The sequence below is a fragment of the Equus przewalskii genome, chromosome 13, assembly GCF_037783145.1.
Source record: "Equus przewalskii isolate Varuska chromosome 13, EquPr2, whole genome shotgun sequence".
NCBI lineage: Eukaryota > Metazoa > Chordata > Mammalia > Perissodactyla > Equidae > Equus > Equus przewalskii.
Window position 1 is genome coordinate 72,888,875 of NC_091843.1, and position 12,628 is coordinate 72,901,502.

Sequence of the window (12,628 nt, forward strand, 5' to 3'; positions counted from 1 at the left end):
TGCCACATGTCTCCCATCATCCAGCAGACTAGCCTGGGCTTGATGACACGGTGGCTCAGGGTTCTAAGAGTGCAGAGGGCAAGCCCCAATGAACAAGTGCTTTTTAAGCCTCTGTGTTCATCATATTTGCTACTCTTCCCTTGGCCAAAACAAGTCATATGACCAATCTCAGTGTCATTGTGGGAGGGTATTTCAAAAAGCATGGATACATGGAGACATGAACAAATTTGGATCACTACTGCATGCAGTCACCACAAGCTAAATATGAAAATACTGAAAATGGCACTCATCTCATCATCTATTCCTAGTGTAGTTGACGTGGCTTCTTTAGCATAGCTGTTATGCTTGAAACAGTTATTACCTATGATTCTAGAGTGGTATAGGAAATTGATAAGCTGCAAGAAGGGCCAAAAGAATTATATGTAGTATGAGCCAATATATTCCTGCTTGTAATAATACCTAATGCTTATTGAGCATCTTACAGGTGGCAGGCAGTAGGCTAATTCCATCTCAAATCTGCAAAGTAAATAGCATAATTTCCACTTTCTAGGTGATAAAACTAAGAGTAGTCTAGTAACTTGCCCAAGGTCACACAGCTAGTAGCTACAGTGTTTGTCTTTCTGTATTTGGCTTATTTCACTTAGCATAATGCCCCCAAGGTCTATCTGTGTTGTTGCAATTGGCAAGATTCCATTCTTTTTTATGACTGAATAGTATTCCAGTGTATATATACCAAATCTTTTTTATCCATCCTTCCATTGATGGACACTTAAGTTGTTTCCATATCTTGGCTATTGTAAATAATTCTGCAGTGAACATGCGGATGCATATATCCTTTCAAATTAGTGCTTTCATTTTCTTTGGATAAATACCCACAAGTGGAATTGCTGGATTATATGGTAGTTCTATTTTCAATTTTTTGAGGACACTTCATGCTGTTTTCCGTAGTGGCTGAGGCAATTTACAGTCTCACCAACAGTGCACAAGAGCTCCCTTTTGTTCATGTCCTTGCCAATACTTGTTACTTCTTGTCTTTTTGATAATAGTCATTCTAACAGGTCTGAGGTAACATCTCATTATGGTTTTGATTTGCTTTTTTCTGATGAATAGTGATGTTGAGCATCTTTTCTTGTGCCTGTTGGGAAAATGTCTATTCAGTTCTTCTGCCCATTTTTTAATCAAATTGTTTGTTTTTTGGCTGTTGAGTTGTATGAGTTTTTTACTTATTTTGGATGTTAACCTCTTACCAGATATATGATTTGCAAATGTTTTCTCCCATTCAGTAGGTTGCCTTTTCATTCTATTGATGATTTCCTTTGCTGTGCAGATTTTTAATTTGATTTAGTTCCCTCTTGTTTATTTTTGCTTTTATTGCTGTTGCTTTTGGAGTCAGATCTAAAAAATCATAGCCAAGACTGATTGATGTCAAGGAGTTTACCGCTTATGTTTTCTTCTAGGAATTTTATGGTTTCAGGTCTTACATTCAAGTCTTTAATTCATTTTGAATTAATTTTTGTGTAGGATGTAAGATAGTAGTCTAGTTTCATTCTTTTGCAACTGGCTGTCCAGTTTTCCCAGCACCATTTATTGAAGAGACTATCCTTCCCCACAAGGAAAGAAAATTACAGGCCAATATCCCTGATGAACATAGATGTAAAAATCCTCCACAAAGTATTAGCAAACCAAATTCAACAGTACATTAAAAGGATCTTACACCACAATAAAATGGGAGCTATTCCAGGGATTCAAGGATGATTCAACATCTGCAAATCAATCGACATGATACACCACACCAACAAAATGAAGAATAAAAATCATGTGATCATCTCAATAGATGCAGAAAAAGCATTTGACAAAATTCACCATCCATTTATGATAAAAACTCTCAACAAAGTGGGTCTAGAGGGAATGGACCTCAACATAATAAAAGCCATATATGACAAGCATACAGCTAACATCATGTTCAAAGGTGAAAAGCTGAAAGCTTTTCCTCCAAGATCAGGAACAAGACAAGGATGCCCACTCTCACCGCTTTTCTTCAACATGGTATTGGAAGTCCTACCCAGAGCAATTAGGCAAGAAAAAATAATAAAAGGCAGTCAAATTAGAAAACAAGAAGTAAAGTTGTCATTATTTGCAGATGGCAAGATTTTAAATATGGAACACCCTAAAGACTCCACCAAAAAACTGTTAGAACTAATAAATGAATTCAGTAAAGTCACAGGATACAAAATTAATATACAAAAATCTGTTATGCGTCTATAGTACACTAACAATGTACTGTCAGAGAAATTAAGAAAGTCCCATTTACAATTGCATCAAAAAGAATAAAATACCTAGAAATAAATTTAACCAAGGAGATGAAAGACCTGTACACTGCTGTAAGACATTGATGAAAGAAACTGAAGAAGACAAAAAGAAATGGAAAGATCTTTCGTGCTAATAGAACAAACAATCCTAAAATTTTCATGGAACCACAAAGGATCCCAAGCAGCCAAAGCATCCCTAAGAAAGAAAAGAAAAAAGCTAGAGACATCATGCTCCCTGATTTCAAACTAAACTACAAAGCTATAGTAATCAAAACAGTATGGTGCTGGCATAAAAAGAAACACACACATCAATGAAACAGAATAGAAAGGCCAGAAATAAACCCAAACATATATAATTAATTAATTTACAACAAAGGAAGCAAGAATATACAATGCTCTTTCTTTTTTGACCTTTTGAAATTTTCAGTTAAATATTGAGACCTTGTAATTTGTCCTTTAAGTAACTGACATTGAAACTAGGGAAGAAAACAGCATGTTAGATGTCTTGATTACTTGCAAGGATTATCATCTAGAAAATTTATTCTATGCAACATCCCACCTGCAACCAACACCAATAAATAGACATTACAAGGAAGTTTATTCTGGGAACACCAAGACTCTACCAGTGAATGGATATTACAAGGAAGAATATATTTGCTCAGTAGATTAAAAATGATTACAATCGGTGATATTTAGCAATGGAATAATCTGAGTCCTGTCCATGAGGCCAGAATACACTGAGTCAAATGAATGTCCTTGGAAAAGGCAACCATATAGGAAGGACTAAGAGGTAAACACAGTGGTTGGACCATAATATGCAAGACAATTCATGACTGCACACCCAAGATGGAAAGAGAATCCTTCTAGAAGTAGTAAGGTACTTCTGCCTTATGTGACTCAGGTAGAAATTTGTTAGTGGCATCCAAGGTTATAATTCTGAATATATTTTCCTGAAATCAATTGGTTTTATCTAGTGGCTCTACAGTACTTTTACTAATACAGATAATTAACTACACTTACATTAAATGACTTGGAAACCCAGTATCCATTTATGCATAAATTCAGCAAATATATACTTATTGAGCACATACTATGCCAAAGCACTCTTCTAGGCTCTAAGGATAGAACAGTGAACAAAAAGAAAAATTTTCTACCCTTCAGAGCTTACATTCTAGTGACTGCAAGCATTTTACAAATAAATGAGTAAAGAATTAATAAAACAATTAATTTAGTTATCAATTTAATAAATACGAATTTAATTAAAGTAAATTTAATTATTTAAATAATTATTTATTTAGCAAAAATAATATAGACAATGTAGCCAAAAATAATTGATCTAAAAGCCAAAAATAATTTTCCCTTTTACATGTGTTGATGCTGTCAAAGTTGCCTTAATTCCCCTCCTGAATTAAAAGCTGTCTTTTTAAAATACATTTTCATAGAATAATCATACCATCAATTATAATTTGTATCATTTTGTATGTATTTTATAAATTTCAAAAATTAAATAGAAATATGTTCCTTTTCTGGAAATCTTTCTACTCTTCTGGTGAGAAAAGATATGGCTCATGTTTCATGCATTGACATATTTGAGATTTTTCTTATTCAGGAACTTGAATCTATAGGTACCATGTAATTCTATCCAAAATTCAATTCTTGAATTACTGAACCATTATTTATGCTTTTTGGTGTCCATCTGGGTTATGAATATCAAAGAATTCAGTAAAATACACAATTTTTACAATTTCATGTCACATTAAAAGAAAAACCTGACGATTTGGTAATGTCATGAAGTCACTTTAAATATTAGGGATGTTAGAGGTGATCAGGTCTATAGACCTCTGTTTAGAAACGAAAACCCTGAGGCAGAGTGACTTCCTAAGGCCGGGAACCTGTCTTCTGGGTCTCAGGCCAGGGGTCTCCGCACCGCTACATGGTCTCATTTCTCTCCATTTGAATAGGCTGTAGGGTTGGCTGAGGTTTATTAAGGAGGCTGCAAAGGGCCGGTGCTGCTGTGCCTGACCCTTCTGACTTATCAAATGCAAGATGTTTGGGTTACCCCAACCAGCTGGCTCAAATTCCCAATTATACTATGGTTTAGCTAAATCTTAGCAAGCAGATGACCTTCTATTTTCAGTATTAGGGTACTTATTGCCTGAGGACCTTAGTCAGTAATTAGTTAACTTTACGCATACTTTTTTTTTTTTTTAGCACTTACTGGGTACCAAGCAGTTCGTTAAATCTCTAACACATTTCAACTGTTTAATTCTCACAGCCTTTAAGGTGAACACTCTTATCATCCCCATTTTACAGAGCAACAAACTGAAGGGGGATACGTTCAGTGTGTCAAAAGGTGATAAGGCTAGTTAGCGTCAGGAGTGGAATCTGTCTCTTAACTATCATCTGACTCAACATCACCTTAATTTGACATCAGGAGCCACAGACCTAGAGAATTTAGATGGTCTGTCCAGGATTATAAGCCTAGCGTGGGGCGAGGGCTAGTTACACTTTATATCCAATGCTGGTTATTTTACAATGCAGATGTTCTTAGAATGGCTCCTGCCAGCCTAGGTGAGTTCTTAATATTCATCTTATAGTAAAAAAATCATTTACATACTTAGAGAAGTAGGTAGTTTTAAAGGATAATAGAAATAGACAGTTTAAAATTTCCTTTGACAAAGTTATTCTATTTTTTTAATAGCTGTTTGATTTCTATGGTAATGCTGAATGTTAAGTCAACCTTTTTTTACACTTGTTGGTAGCAGTTCCTTTATTTATAATGTGAAATCTTTGGGGCTTTCTGGTGTAGACTTGGTATTTTCATCTGCCTATTATGCTTGTTACATTGTGTTATCCAAGTGAGATTTGAAAAAAAAGTCCCTGATATTAAATAGTGATTCCTTCTTTATCATTAAGGCAGATAGACCGGCTATGTCTGACAATGTAGTGAAGCTCAATTGGCTGCCTTCTTTTTTTTTTTGACTTTATTTTGTCCAATCTAACAATAATTTCACTGGAGGAGAAGAATTAAAATTGCCTCGTTGACAATGTAATGATATCAGTTTTTCTTTCATAGAAATTAAACAAAGTGAAAATCTTAGCAGTGACTTTCCAGGGGTCAGTTGTGCTTTTAGCAAAATGCCTAAGTTCTCAAGGCTTTGTTTTCAGGAGAAATCTTTCCCTTCTGAAACATTTAGTTTTGTATTTTGTGAAGTGGCGTGTGGCTAAGAGAGTCTGTTTAATGAAATTCAGAGGTAACTCATCTTTTTCTCTCTCCTCCAGCTCTTTCTCTTTGTTGTCTGGAACTTCGAGCTCTACATGATACCACTGGTTTTGTTGTTACTATTGACATGGAACTACTTCTTGATAATATCAGGGAAAGATAACAGGCAACATGATACAGTAAGTCTCTCTTTTCTTATTTGTCTGTGTTTTTGTTCTTATTCCTAGTCTGTCTCACATAATCAACATTGAGTTTGGTTTTACCAACCAGAAGTCCTGTCTATAAATATGCAAGATTGGAGGAAAGTTTTATCAGTTCAAAACTAACAACTCTTTGGTTCTAACACAATAGAAAGTATTCACCTATTTCTAACATCACTCCTCCTAGTAGGAGCTGAAGTCAGAAGCACACCAAAGAATGAGCTATGATTTTTGATTATAGATGGGTTATTCCAAATGATTATTTTTTATGCTCCTTATTTGTTTTCATGTCCTAATGAATGATATTTCTTGTTCTCCTGCCAACCTTCATTTTCCTTAGTTATCTCAGTCACTATACCCCTAGGAAATATACAACTTCAAAAAGCTTTCTCATATATAAGTAAAATGTGTGTGGGGGGGTGTCATCTCCTAATAGGACATTTGCAATTTGATGACTCTATAGACAGCTGTTGGGAAGAATTTAAAGGTTTGTCAAACATGAGAATCTATTTGGTAGCTACATGTCCTCATCAGATTACAGAGATTTTAAAATCTCCGTTTGACTTATAGTCAGGACTTTTTGCCAACTATTATGACCATAATGATGCAGGAAACAGTTATTTGAGCATCAGTTTAATAGTGTTATATAATACTTTATTCTAATAGTTAGCATCATAATGGTTGCACAGACATACTTATGACCTAAAAGAATTTCCCTTTTAAAGAACTCAAGCAAAATACACTTCACATGGTAACACATGCAAAATGTATTTCTTCAAAATAATTTTCCTTATCATCAAAATAAAAGAAAAATCCTAATGAAAACCACCAAGTACATGGTAAAGTTGTACCTTGCTAACAACACACCATGTTTATTTTCCTATATTATTTGTATAGATTTCTGTCTCGCACTAGATTATAAATTTGTGGGAGAGGACTCTGTTCATCTTCGTACTTGCCACTGTCACTAGCACGTGTTTTGCAAATTAGAGGTGTTCAAAACATTTTTTGTAAAGTTTATCAAACCAAACATGAGATAGCTAATAGCAATTTTAATGGTTAGGCAGCATCAACAGTCAAGAAGTTGTTATTATTGGCAAGGATTTTATGGATATATATTTGAATTGCACACTGAGAGACAAGCCCCAAATGCGATAAGCATTGGTGTCATGGGGACTAATAGGTACTTTCGTCAATTAATCCAGGATGTTTTCTTTAAGAAAATAGGACTCTCTCAGACAATTGCTTTTTTGTCCCATTTATTTCAGGGAGATTGTTGAGAGAGAAGAATATCTCCTTTTCATTCAGTTGCCTTGAGACAAATTTGCAAATAAGATTCTCTGCAAATAAGAAAAAGTGGCAATTTAGTTTCAGCTTCTTAATCCTATGAGGGGACTTATCTTCAATATTTAGTCATTGGTTTGAGTACTCTCAGTGAAAAATTCTGAAACTATAGACTTTGCATGTTATCTTCTCTAGAATATACCTGCCTTGGCTGGAACAATCCACTTTTCAAGGGGAAATAATAATATATAATGTATCTCCTTGTGCTTAAAATTCTCTAAGAATTTTTATAAGCCTACTGAAAAGTTACCTATTATGTAAATTTTCCTACTTCCCTTTTTTCCCCCAAAATATAGCTCCAAAATAGTATTTACCAAATCTTTCCGTTTAGGCACATCTCTAACAGGCTCCCGCTTTTAACCATGGACCACATTTTATTCCCCAGCACAGCCCACTGTGAAGCGTTCTATAGTCTAACTTTCATGGAATGCCAACTACACTCCATAACTCCCAGTAATTGCCTTTTATTTGCCCCAAACACACATATCCACATATTCCGTTCTTTCTAGGCACCAGAGCAGCAATCACAACGTTTCATTCAGCTTCTTATTCACTGGCTCAGTTGAGACCTTACGTAACTCTTAAATCCAATTTGTCTAATTATGTGTTTTCTGCCATATCCAGCTGTGCATTTGAACTGGTTGCTCCTTTTGAAAAGAAACCTGGATTATACTTGGCTGGTTACAGATTATATATATACACACACGTATATATGGATACATATATTCACACACACACACATATAGATGTAAATTAAGGGAAGGCATTTACAGGGAGTTCCATGCTCGATCTAAGTGACTCCACTGCATGGCGCATAGCACTGGAAGAATGGTATTTGCACTAAGTCCTTAGTGGTTTCCCCAAAAACAATGCAGAATCTTTCAGCACATGTGACAACTTTAGGGAATCTCTGAAGTGCATTAATCATACCATTGGCTGATTCCAAACCAGGAAATTTTGTATTTTAGTAAAGAGAAAGAGAGAATTTTCTGTCACACACACACACACACACACAAAATCATCTGTACATTCAGCTGAGAAAATTCAATTAGGATGAAAATTATAAAAGAAAAACAAATCAAAATGACCTTCAGGTTTGTATAGCAAAGAGAGAAAAGGAAATAATATGTCCATGGCATAAGAAGTTGGAAGAGAAAAGAAAATAAACACTGTGAAAGATGAAAAGTGCTAGGTTGGTAAAAATTCTGTCTTCAAAAATATTGGTAAACAGTTGAGATTAATACTAAAACAGGAAAGGATGTCTTTGTATGTTTATGGTTTATGAAGGAGACCATTTCCTTTCTTGGAGACTTAAGATCATAGGAGCTGAAACCCTCCATGTTTTCCCCACCATGGTGCTTGTTCTAGTTTAAAGAGAGAAAAATGAGACGTGATCCTTGCAGAGTAACTTTTGCTGCATATAATGAGCTGAACCCACTGAGGACAGGAGAAGGAAGCAGCCATTCCTGAGGCTAATGCTGGAGACTCAGAGGTGCACAGGAGAAAGAGGTGTGGTTAGAAATGGGATTTCACCTCTGCTGTTTCCCAGTTGGACTTGTTAAAAATAAGCACTCCTAGATGTGAATCTGCCTATACTCACACCATAATATTACAATTTCCAGGATGAGAATTGCCAGGCCTTTCCAGAGAGAACTGTTTAATACCTGCTTCATTCAGAAATGTCTCCAACATGAAGGGGATACAAAGATGGGAATGTCATACTTCTCTTGGTTTGAGCTACCACTTCAAAACCTGGGGAAAATTCCCCCCCACACTGCCCATTAATCTTGTACCAACTATCCACATAATGGTTAACGTGGACTGAAATTTTGTATGTTGAAGAGTAGATGCCAGGAAGTGGCCTTTCCTTTGGGTTTAAAAACTACTGAATCCTCATTTCACCCTGGGCACTGCGTTAAGCATTTTCTTTCACCATGTCATTTAGTCCTCCCCCAGGAGAGAGAAGCTGATTATGTCATGTCAGCCCAGCCAATGGGCTGGGTCCTCCTAAGTCAGGTAACGCCCCCTGGTCTCTTCCTCTGTGGTAAGCAAGGGACACACTCATGTGGAACATGCATGACTACAGTAGCCCTTCCTTAAGGAAGGGGACTCAAGTCTCAGGGAATGAAAGAAATGGGTTGGCCAAGCAAACCAGGGGGCCCTGTGCTCCCTATGAGACAGGTATCATTATTACGACTTTACATACAGGCAAAAGGGCAGAGGGGTTAAACAGCTTACCCAAAGGCACACAGTTGGAAAGTGGCAGAGCGAGTATTAGAATCTGTCAATCCGTCTGAAGTTGGTATGCCTTATCACCAATCACATTTCCTCTTGGGGCAATATTTTGGTACATCCCAGGTTTCCCTGGGCACCTTTAGAAAAAGTTTCTCCCTCAAGTTTCTGAAAAGTTAGTATACTCACACTACCTTTAAGTGAACCATCTGATGGAGAACCCTCATTTTCCCCACTCCACCTCCCACATCCTCCTTACCTCTCATTCAGGGAAATGGAGCAGATATTCATTAAGCAGCTTCTATGGATCAGGCATCCTGCTAAGCCTTTTAGAGACATCAGCTCTTTCAATTCTTTACAATAACGATATCAAGTAAATTATTCTGAATGGTTTTATTCTCACTTTACAAATGAGAAAATTCAAAATCAAAGAGGATAAACAATGAACTCCATAGAGTACGTGGGATGTGAGCCCAGCTCTGCCCTGTTCGGAAGCCCCAGGCCATTTCCCCGGTACATTCTTGGGCATGCCTTTCTAACGGATCACTGTCTGAGTGTCCAGGGCCTTCCATGGAATCCCAGGTATCTCCAAATTCCTTCTTATGAGGGACCTGGTGACCTCTCAAGAACTAGTGCTAGTTACCTGTTTGATCCCAGATGATCCCATTAACTTCAAAACCATTCATGACCCGGAGGACTACCTTCCATCCACCCACGTGATCATGGGAGGAGTAAATCAAAGCTGAGTCCTTCACATTAGTGAAGAAAGTCTTTGAATATCTTTGACATGTAAAAATTCTTCAAGCAGTGTTTTTTAATTACACTTTAATAGAACATTTGTTTTTACTGACATGATATTCCTCCCACAGAACAATCTCAGATGCCTAATCAATGGAGACATTAAAAGACTGAAGAGTAGGGATCAATGAAATCATTCTCTGACTCATGATCTGACTGTGACACAAATTGAGCCCAAGTTGGCTTGCTAAAATACTTTAATAAATACTGAAATGTTTGTTAGCTCCCTCAAATGGCAAAGCCCTCAATGCTTCTTTTCCCCTGTAAAATAGTACTGAATATTACTTCTTGCTGGATCCGTTCCAGTTAGGCCCAGAGCACTTATCTCTAGAAATAAAGCTTGTAAACAGAGAATTTTCTTTGCCGCCATAAATGCTCTGGATCGAACAATTTGGGATGGTTCACCAAATACATGCCACCAAAGAAACATCTGATTGTTTGACCTGAGTAAATCAGTCACATTTATTATTTTCTCAGCCAGTGCTCTCAGTTCCAAAGAAGTCCATGGTGGAATATTTGAATAAGTGGACTATTGAATAAGTGAAATATTCCTGACAGGAGCTAAAGAGACTGGCCACAGCTGAGCGGAGAGGAGAGGACTCCATATGCAAAGCACTTGGGATGCACAGTGAGACCCTCGGTACTTTCATAAGGGCTTGATCATTCACGGAAAGTAGCAGAGACCACAGCCTCCTGTGTTTGCATCTCAGTACCAAAAAAGACCACATACTTTTGCTCTTAGCAGAAGCAGCACTGAGTCATACAGCCTGTAAACACATCTAAAAATGGATGATCACTCTTTTCTTTTTCCTGCTTATTTCAACAGCAATTTTCTCAAATTTTTCAGAAGGTCACCAGCTTGCAAAAATGTGAGGAGGACCATGAAAAGAACCAGACCTTTTAGTTTTCCAACCCAATCACTAGCACAGAGAAGTAGAAACCCACAGCCAATCAGATGTCAGAAAAGTTCATCCCCTGGGACTTCTCTCAAAGCTGTACAGATAATCATTCACTGTACAGCTTGGTGTCCCCATATCTCAAGGGCCATCACCTCATCAGGCTCTGGATGTGAACCATTCAACTCTTCTCAAATGTGCCACCTCTCCCCCCTGGCATTGTACCATCCCCTCCTCAGTAGATAACCAGGACTTCTACCAAATTTCCCTTCAACTCCAACCCCTGAAGCCCTCTGAATGTGTCCACAGTTTGGGGTTGCCGGCTTTAGCATATGCCCAGTTAAATTGGAATTTCAAATAAACAACAGGAGATATTTATACTAAAACAATCTTCACTATTCATCTGAAATTTCAATTTAACTGGATGTCCTGTATTTTTCCAGCAACTTTAACCCAAATTGTATCTTGTACTCTTACCTTAAGACCTGTAGGAAGATGATAGTTCTGAAATAACATTCTGGCGGTCCTCCTCTCCTCCTTTGGTCTTTCCACAACATCTTCAGGCAGGATTTAGAAGATTCCTCATGAGCAGCCCCCACCCAAAGCAGAGCTTCAGCTTTATCTCCTCTGTGTTCCAGCAGGACTGTCTGTTTGTTTGTCTGGTTTTGTTGTTGTTTGTTTTGAAGTGCAAATGTTTAATGAGCAAAAGGTCGGGATAGTGGCCAGAAGAGAGGAGGTACAGAAATGAACCATGCCCATGCTCTTTTGTCATCTCTTTCACCTGGAAAACAACCTCTTACCACTTGGGTGAGCAGGACAGCAAGGCTCAGAGAGGTTATGCTACTGGCAAAGGCTCACACAGCACAGCAGGACCAGAACCCTGTTCTGACTGGCTCCTGGGCTGGTGTTGTCTGCTTCTCCTCCAGTGCACCCCTTCCATAGGCCCCAGGAGGGCAATGACTTGGTGTACATACAGTAGGAAGCAGGGAAGAAAGGAATGATGTTTCCCTCTTAGTACAGATAGGGAAACTGAGGCCCGGGACAAGGCAGTGACCTCTGTAGAGGCAGTGAGTTAATACAGGAGTGGCACTGTGTGGGACAGACGTGGTGGCCCAGGGAAGGGCAGTGCAGGCCTGGTCTCGAACTTAGCGGAGGCGCACGTACCGCGCCTGGTCTGCGCATCTTGGAAGCCGCGTGGGCACTGGGGACAGATGGGCAGCGGGCTGGCCCTGGCACGGTGTGTGGCACGGTGCCGCGATGCCGCAGGAGCCGCATGTTGAAGAGGTTGAGGTCCGAGTGCAACACACGGAGGCTCTGCAGCCACAGAGCGGCGGTGAGGACAGGGGTGCGTTTCCTGGCGAGGGCCGGGCTCTCCCAGGGCACTTGGCTCTGGGACGGGGTCGGGGCTCCTCTTTGAGCTGCGCCGTGAACTTGTAGGGGACCCTGCTGGCGTCGATGAGCAGGTGGTGTCGATGAGCAGGTGGTGGCCCAGCCGGGGGTCAAGGTACAGCCGAGGAGGGGTTGAAGGAGGGCCCTCTGTGCTGGGGGAAAAGGGAGCTTCGAGGCATGGTGGAGCTGGGAGAGGAGGACCGAGGGTAGCAGGAAGTGGGGCGGGGACCGGGCAGC

General features: G+C 38.9%; 1 protein-coding gene across 29 annotated transcripts in view; it reads left to right on the top strand.

The window, feature by feature from the left end:
- Positions 1-12,628, top strand: part of MCTP1 (multiple C2 and transmembrane domain containing 1) — a 500,114-nt gene that overhangs the window by 401,702 nt on the left and 85,784 nt on the right. For 21 of the 29 annotated variants that reach the window (XM_070571402.1, XM_070571405.1, XM_070571410.1 and 18 more), the window contains one exon: positions 5,592-5,711. The exons of the other annotated variants lie outside the window; for them this stretch is intronic. In XM_070571402.1, the coding sequence (XP_070427503.1) occupies positions 5,592-5,711 (120 nt within the window). The remainder of the gene's footprint in view (positions 1-5,591; positions 5,712-12,628) is intronic. 29 annotated transcript variants of the gene reach the window in all.